Source organism: Eufriesea mexicana, unplaced genomic scaffold (assembly GCF_001483705.2).
Source record: "Eufriesea mexicana isolate 0111107269 unplaced genomic scaffold, ASM148370v2 scaffold7569, whole genome shotgun sequence".
Taxonomy (NCBI): Eukaryota; Metazoa; Arthropoda; class Insecta; order Hymenoptera; family Apidae; genus Eufriesea; species Eufriesea mexicana.
The window spans coordinates 632,383-641,176 of NW_016915373.1; the positions used below are offsets into that span (position 1 = coordinate 632,383).

Consider the following 8,794-nt stretch of genomic DNA (forward strand, 5'->3'; position numbering starts at 1 on the left):
CGCTCTTCCAGGTTACTTAGAATGGCGACGATTCTGCAATATGTCTCACGTTGAGACATTCGAGGATTTAGCTGGTGAAATTCGTAGCGCTAAGGTTAGACAAAAGTTAAGAGAATTGTACGGTCATCCTGGAAATATGGATGTTTGGGTTGGTGGGGTATTGGAGGACCAACTTCCTAATGCCAAAGTAGGGCCACTTTTTAAATGTCTTTTATTAGAGCAATTTAGACGCACTAGAAATGGCGACAGATTTTGGTATGAGAATCTATCTGTTTTTAAATCGGAACAACTTTCTCAAATAAAACAGACAAGCTTAGCTAGGATTCTATGCGACAATGGCGATAATATCGATAGAATTCAACCAAATGTGTTCTTGCTTCCAGAAGATGATAATAAATTCGTAACCTGTGATGAAATTCCATATGTGGATTTAAGGGTTTGGTCTGATTGTTGCGATGGATGCGAAGATCATAGTAACGCAATTTCAAGATTCAGACGTAGCGCCGCCAAATATTTACCACCAGAAAATAATTTTATTTTGAAAGACACAAGTACACATAATTATAATGAAAAAATTGAATATTTAGAGAAGACAATTGAGGAAACTGAACAGGAGTCCAAGAAGGTTAGGCACCTTGCAGAATCCTTGTCTCATAAAGTAGAAGAATTAAGATCACTTCTACAGGATATCAAGAAGTCAAAATAAGACAACAGACAATGTGCCATTATTCCGACATATCCGATTTCATTATTTTAGATTTGCTTCCTCTTCAAAATTTATTAATGCACATTATTATTGTACATACAAAAAGTGTAGATGCTGCTCGATTTAAGAAGATTAGCTTATAAATGTTCCATTGATTCAGATTCGTTATTTAGATGTCTGTTATTATTTCTAGTCTCATGTTTGATATGTTAATGGTATATACTAAAACGAGCTTAATGATATTTATAAAAACAATAATAGAGCTTATTTCCTCGTCGCGATTTTTTACTTTCATAATTTTTAGGCTGCAAAGAATTGCGTATTACTTTAGTGGCATAATATACGTATGTTTCAGAATTAATTTAGATAGAGCAAAAACTATCTTAATTGTATTTTATCCAGTAATATTTTCGTTATTAACAATGCAAAGATTCAGATACCTTTTTGGTGTTATGAATCCAAACTAACACAAACTTTAAATTAGAGACTATAAATGTTTGTATTGCTTAATATGTACAGTTTTGATATTGGTCACAGTGTTGAACAATCAGATTTCTATGACCTTGTGCCATGTGTTTGTTTTATACTATTTACATAATAGCTTTTATAAAATTTGTTTGAGTACATTAGAAAATATTTTTATTAACATTCTTTAAACGTATGTAGATGTTTGAATATGTATATTAAACAAAAACGCTTAACAGAAATTAAGGATGAAACAATATGTATAGGACATCATGATACACATTCAGCAAAGCAACTGTATTCACTTATGTAATAATATAAACATTATATGCATATTAAAATAGTACTGGATTATATTTGGATTTTATAGTATATTATTGTATTATTTAAAATGTTCAATTCATTAAATACTAACAATATATAATAACATGGGTTCTACTTCTTTTCTCCAATAAATTTAGTGTGTCGTCCATGAGCAATTATGTGTTTCCCATCATCTTTTGTAATATCCACTGCAAGAAAAGCTAGTGTTCTTCCAGCACGTATAGTCTTAGCATCAATTGTTACAAGATCACCAGGAAGAGCAGGTTTCATAAACCTATGTATTAATTATTACCATCCATATTATAATTTATCAGAAATGTGTATAAAAACCATAAAAATATTATACCTACGTAACCATTAAATCTACTGAAACACCTGCTGCATTAGTCTTATGGGACATTAGGGCATATGATGAAACACAATCAATAAGAGTACTTGTAAAACCACCATGCATGGAACCACCTAAATTTAAATGTTCCTCAGATACAACTAACTGTGCTTTACAATTTCCATTTCCTAAACCTGCTGAAATTATTTGGAGCTGTTCAGGAAAACATATTTGAAAATAGGTTAAAAGTGAACTTATACTTCATTTTTATTGCATAAATTTATGATGTAACAAATAATATTTATCACGTATTTTCTATGGTTAATTATTAAATATACATGAAAGAAAAAAGACAAAAAAACAAAACACAAAAATCTTTACTTTTCGCAAGCATTGTCCGAAATTAGGTGATTTAATAACAGTATCCAAAACTGTTGTAATGACTTTTGTTTTACACATAATTCAATTTGTATATTTTCCAATTTTTATTTTTTTACTGCTTGCACTACAAATATTAGAGATATTATACAATTAAATACTTAAATAATTAACTGGTATTGAAATTGCAATTTAGACATCTACATACGATAACCTAGGGAATTTTTGTTACTAACGTATGAGTGTAAACAATAGAACAAATAAGATATAGAGTTATCCCGAAACGTTTTTTATGTGTGTTTAAAATCTTACAGGTACATTTGCTTTTTACACATATGCAAAGTACAATTGTGTATATTATGCATATTGTATTAAAGGAACTGTATGAAACCCTTGACCTTTTTATATATTGTGAACGGGAATTAAAATTTTATCCTCCTTTCTTGAAAAGTTAAATAAAGTAGAATTCTGAGAAATATAGCGACTATTGTAGCTGCTCTGGTGTTTCCTTACAAGGAGAGTGCAAGTCCTTCGGATTACCGATTTAGTTGAAATTTTGCAGATTTGTAGATATTGTCATGCAGTTCCAGAAAATATATTATCATGGTCGCAACTACTCAATAATCTTCAAAATATTTACGATTAAAGTTTCATTACTAGATAATTACAGCTTTATTGTCTACAATTTCGAAGAGTAGTCGTGTGTGCGCGGCAACAGACGAGAATTTCTATGATGATGGACTGGGGTTCGATTCCTGTCCCAACAAAAAATAGCTTTTTCAATTTATTTTGTATTTATTTTTCGCCTATGAAAATATTGTAAATAAACAATTGTAAATAAAATTTCTTAATAAAAAAATTTATTTTTTGCGCTTTCTTATGCTAGTATATATTTATTATAAAACAATAAGAATATTATGCAAGAAAAACACTCTTCTGTAGCAATCTTATTTACTACAGGAAATACAAAACCTATTGCTCATGTAAGTATTAATTATTAAATTAAATATTGTATAAGAATGTTGCCTATAATTCCAACTTTGCAGTGTAGCTATAAATGTTCATGAATTAATTACAAAAACTTGGAAATTTATTAATTTTCTATAGCCGAATTGATTTCTAGTATTTAGTTTGAATCAAAATTTTACCGCCTGCGATCAGCGCCATCTATGATTTTGGCTCATTTGCTCGGAAAAGTGATAGGAATATAGAATAGGCAAGGAGGTCGTCGTAAAGCTCGTCACGTGACAGACAAGGACAGAGTGGGGATAGAAAAGGATAGAATGGCTCCGGCAGTGAAAAATTATTAATTACTCAATTTCTGTAATTAATTTATAAACTTTTATAATTTCATTGCAAATCTGGAACTTCAGGCTACATTCTTATATAATATTCGTAAAGAATTTAACTCTAAATTGTTAGTTATTAATTTTTGTTTTATGGCGTCTATGATTTCGTAACAACGACCATCACGATCTTCCGTGAAAATATTTAATACTCAACGAAACTAGAAGCAAAATGTGATCAAAAGTTATATGAGAAGATTCGCAAGGACATTGTCTTCCTAACGAGTGCATAAAGTTTCATAAATTAATTGCGTTGAGGATAGTAATTAATGAAAAACCAATGGCGCCTTCGACGATCTTACACAACAATTCAAACACTGCGCAGAACAATTATTAATAATTAATTAGTTGGGGACAAATTTATATCGAAAAGTATATTGGAAAGTTCGTGAGGGATCTGGCTTTACGATGCAATTATAAAAGTTCATAAATTAATCGCAGGAATTGAGTAATTAATTAATTTTCTAATAAAAATTCAAAAGGGAACAGTCAGCGCCAACTACAGTTGTGTACTCGAACTAATGGAACAGTTCCAGATAAAAATCATAGGTGGTGCTGACTGTTCCCTTTTGAATTTTTATTAGAAAATTAATTAATTACTCAATTCCTGCGATTAATTTATGAACTTTTACAATTGCATCGTAAAGCCAAATCCTTCACGACAATAAAGCTGTAATTATTGAAGTAATGAAACTTTAATCGTAAATATCTGGAAGATTATTGAGTAGTTGCGACCATGATAAAATATTTTCTGGAACCGCATGACGATATTTACAAATCTGCGAAATTTCTACTAAGTCGGTGATCCAAAGAACTTGCACTCTTCTTGTTAGATTAATGTTGTTATTTTCAAATCTCCATAAATACTAGTTTAGATTCTATTTTCAAACAAATTATTTTTTACTTTATTATATATTATTTTTCTTTTATTAATAATTCTGGTTCAATTATTACAGATTGTCTATTATACAATCTCTTTTATCATTATTAATTCTTTTTCTTTGTTACACATTTTTTATTGCAATTATTTGGAAATAAATTATTTGTTTTATCATTACACAATGTTTTTGTGCCATTACTAATTCCATTGGGATTAATATTCTGCGAAAATGTACTTTATTATGATTGAGGAATTTCTTGAATGAAAGAATTTTATACAGTACAAGTTATTAAATAAAATAATATATTATATAAACAGTAAATTCTATAATACAGTTATAATATAAAATGGTGAGTATATAAAACAATATAGAAATTATATATAATCTACCAAGGTCTTTAAGTTAACAAAAGACAAAATACTACTACTATTAGACTATTACTATTTTTAATAATAAATTTAGACATGATTAATGGGCAGTCCTTTTTGATTTAAAAGGTGATTCTCAGGTTGTATTATGTACTTCGGACCATCTCCAAGTTTAGTATGAATCATACATTTAATACGTACTGGAGGGCTTATTTCATGGGGTTTTATATTCATGGCTTTATTTAATTCCTAGAACAAATTTAAGATTTTTTTGTTCAAAATATGCATCAAGTAAGATATAACTGTTGTAAAAAGATATAAATATTTACTTGTGAAATTAAAATATTATCTCTTGGTAGTCCTTTGCAATATTCTATTTTACCAATTTCTGGATAAGCATAAAGTAATACTCCTAAAAATTCTGGCACATTTTCCTCCAAAAGATACAAAACTGCATTTGGTCCTGCATCAAAGGTATATGCAACCTAAAGTAAATAACATATTTAAAATAAAAATGAATAACATATTCTATATGAATTAGAAAAAATGATATACTTTATATTAATACCTGTACTTTTTTAACAGTTTCATTATATGTATGAACAAGATCAACAATAGCACGTGATTCTTCATTCATATAGAAAAGTGGTGGATATGTATCCATGCATATTGCATGCAATTGATTTGAATCTTTCATGGTACATATAGCAAATGTTTCAAAATCTTTTTCAATAATTGCACGTTCAATTCTTTTCGCTCTATCAGATACAACATAGTTTATCCTTAATTTTAACATATCAGATGTCTCCATGCTTCTTCTCATTCCAATTGAACTTGGAACTTTTTTTCTTGTGTCATCAAGCTGTAGAATATTAAATCATAAATAAATAGAATATGTAGCACAAAACAAATATTAAACACAATACACACAACTAATATTATAACTCTCATTTCCGGCCAGTGAGAAGCAGGTACAATTTGTTTTGCTATACTATCAGAACCATCTGGTAAAGACCCCATAGACCATTTTACAAAACCTCCTATAACACTGCGGCATGCTGATCCAGAACCAATACGGGCTATTGAAGAAAGTTCACCCTAACAGTAAATATTTAAACATATAGAGAATCTAATTAATTTGGTATATTTTAAAGTTTATAATTATGTTTATATTGCAATACTTTTATCTCGTATAATTTAGCTAGAGCCAGTACAAGACAAGCATAACCTGCTGCACTAGAAGCTAGACCAGCTCCAGTTGGAAAATTGTTTTCTGAACAAATATGAATTTTCCATTGAAGATGTTTGGAATGTTTTGCCCTTTTCCTAACTAAGATAATATAATTTAGTATTATCAAAAGATTTCAAGATTTCTCTTATATAATTACACACTCTCTGTTAAACAACGCTGCAATCTACAGTTCTCCATATTTTCTTCTCTGCAAAAAATATAACATTTTTTATGATATATTAAAATAAAATAAATTGTTAATACTTACTGTCCATTCAGCCACATACGGTCCTCTTTAAAATTTTCACTTGTCATTACAGTAGTTTTTGTAAATAACTAAAATTAAAAATTAGTAAAATTAAAATAAAACATAAAAATATTATTGTATTTTATCTTAAATATATTTATATTTTTACATGATCAGTGTCCAAGGTAGCACTAATAGAATCATTTACTGGTAATATTAATTCTTCATCTTTTTTACCCCCTAAAAAAAGAATTCATATATTTAAGAAAAATAAAAATATGTATTTAAACTGAAATAACTAAAAAAGATCATACATATATGCTGTAATAATTCGAAATTTATTCTTTTCACATACAGTAAACAACTGTTGCTAAATAAAAATAAGATTTCTCAAAAGTAATAAAATATTCATTTTTTACAATAGATTTTATAATATCTACAGTATTCATCAAAAATTTTAAAAAGCGGTTATTTGAATAAAAGTATTCAATAGAGATTTTATCCATTGAGCATGTCACATACAAAAATAACTTTCGAATACATGATTTTTTAAACGTAAAACTAGTAATTTTGGTTTAGAATTTGGATTTGGATGTTCTTCTGAACGATACATATCTCCGATCAACACCAAATTTTAGACTATCGACTGTTTAATACTCGGCAATAATTATTATACACAGAGAAGATAGTCGTTTTAACTATCTCTCTATACGACAGATTTCTATGCATAAAAATTTTTCATTTATATTTCAGAAATTATTCATTTTCCGAAAATAATATTTTACATTTAGTATTTACCCATTCTTCTCCTACTCCCCTTAAAGCTTGGTGTTGATTAGAAATATGTGCGGTTTAAAAGAGTACCACTCAATTCATCGAATATTATTCGAAAATGTAATATATCAAAAATATAAATATATGATATAGTAATGAGTAAAATTTAAATGTTCTAATATAAATTTTAAACATATTTAATCATTTAATTCGTCTTGGTGGACTAATAATTTTAAGATTTATTTTACGTTATCTGGTAGGATATGCTAAGTAGATTTGGAAATCCCAGTTTGAAGTATCGGAATTAATTGTAGCGAAAGTTATAAATCGAAAGTGCGTATTATTTAAAAGTCAATATGATGTTGGAAACAGCAGCAAAATAGATGCACATATTTCCTATATATCAATAATAAATTATCATATATTATGAACATTGTACTCTTTATATTAAAAAAGAAAAAGAAAGAAAAATTGAAAAATACGTACAATACTTTAAAACAGCAATATTGACAGGTGCGATACATGTAACAGTATACATTTTGTCAATTTACATTAACCAATTCTCCCGTTAATAACGCGCCGTTACTTTCCTTCGAATGGCTTACTATAGTCTGTCTAACAAATATATTCTTTATGAGTAAGCATACGCTGTGTATGTAGCAAAGGTGAAAAACTATCGATAGTCATTACAGAAAATCGATATATCGACAGCCAAAAAAAACTATCGTTTGTTTTCAATAGTAAAAGATATCGATAATAATGTCGATAAGTTCTCTACTTTTAAAGCCGATACTAATTTTCACTCTTCGTCCTATTTTCCTATTTTTTTGGGTAAGTAAAAGAATATAACACACACTTGGCAGCCTGTAACGAGTGTAACTCATGTTCGTACACATTTATATTTGAAGAAACATAAACTATCTAAAATCTAGATAGGTGGCCATATGTTTTATTTGCTTTAATCGATTTTCAATAGATATTTTAATATTTATTTTGTATTTTTATTTTCTATTACGAATTTAAAATGTCCATATCTTAAAATTTTATATTTGTATTGAATAGGCGGTACAAAATATTTCAATTAATTGTGTATAATGTAATAGGTTTATTTCTCAGTAAAAAATTTTGGTTTTAAAGTTAATTAATATATCACTTTATTGTCTGTTAAGTCTACCATTTGTCATATTTTTTTTTTATTCGTTTTATTTGTATTTAACAACTCACTTTTAAACATACACTAATTACCCGCCAAAAAGTATTTCAGTTATATCCTATGGTCAGATCAACGTTATCAACAACATGATTCTTCATTCTTCCGACAGATGGTTCTGCTCTCCGATTGTATTCCCGCTTTATGCTTGAGAGTAATACTCGAGCCAGCCGGTTTTCAGTGTGATGCCGGTTGCGTTGAAGGTGGGGGTGATTTGCACGATTCTTGAAGGGCTGTACGTATCATAATTGTACACGGTGGGTATGGTGCATATTCAAAGCGCGCGCTTGTTCTTTATGATTCGATAGTTAGATCGAAAAACGAAATGAACGAAAAAACAATGTGAGTGTCGTGCAGAAGCATAAGACGTATGAAAACCGTTTAATAGAAGAAGGAATTAGGAGTCACGGTGAATCGAACATGGTGTATCGAAGATATCGCATAAATTCAACGTTATTCAAAGATAATGTGAAGGTAGTGGTGCAATTTGAATGATTGTTTCATATCCTTTTTTCATTATCTCATGCATACGTACA

General features: G+C 28.8%; 3 protein-coding genes across 6 annotated transcripts in view; 1 reads left to right on the forward strand and 2 right to left on the reverse strand.

Moving 5' to 3' along the window:
• The window catches only part of Pxn (Peroxidasin), a 13,626-nt gene extending 12,768 nt beyond the window's left edge, over positions 1-858 (forward strand). For all 3 annotated transcript variants that reach the window (XM_017907332.1, XM_017907330.1, XM_017907331.1), the window contains one exon: positions 1-858. In XM_017907332.1, the coding sequence (XP_017762821.1) occupies positions 1-706 (706 nt within the window). In that variant the 3' untranslated portion in view covers positions 707-858.
• The window catches only part of LOC108552679 (acyl-coenzyme A thioesterase 13), a 3,343-nt gene extending 1,030 nt beyond the window's left edge, over positions 1-2,313 (reverse strand). Inside the window, exons 1-4 of one of the 2 annotated variants that reach the window (XM_017907334.1) lie at positions 2,205-2,313; positions 1,846-2,036; positions 1,587-1,769; positions 996-1,011 (exon numbers count right to left, since the gene is read on the reverse strand). In XM_017907334.1, the coding sequence (XP_017762823.1) occupies positions 1,607-1,769; positions 1,846-2,036; positions 2,205-2,282 (432 nt within the window). In that variant the 5' untranslated portion in view covers positions 2,283-2,313 and the 3' untranslated portion in view covers positions 996-1,011; positions 1,587-1,606. Of the gene's footprint in view, positions 1-995; positions 1,012-1,586; positions 1,770-1,845; positions 2,037-2,204 lie in introns of those variants that run through there. The other variant, XM_017907333.1, reaches the window with a different exon arrangement.
• A 2,573-nt stretch (positions 2,314-4,886) lies between these two features.
• Positions 4,887-7,645, reverse strand: Mvd (mevalonate diphosphate decarboxylase). The gene is made up of 9 exons (XM_017907280.1): positions 7,535-7,645; positions 6,444-6,514; positions 6,296-6,363; positions 6,189-6,235; positions 5,978-6,126; positions 5,727-5,894; positions 5,365-5,658; positions 5,126-5,281; positions 4,887-5,045 (listed from the first exon to the last, which is right to left on the reverse strand). Exons 1-9 carry the CDS (start codon positions 7,584-7,586, stop codon positions 4,887-4,889), a joined length of 1,164 nt encoding a protein of 387 aa, XP_017762769.1. The 5' UTR covers positions 7,587-7,645.
• Between the last annotated feature and the right edge of the window lie 1,149 nt (positions 7,646-8,794).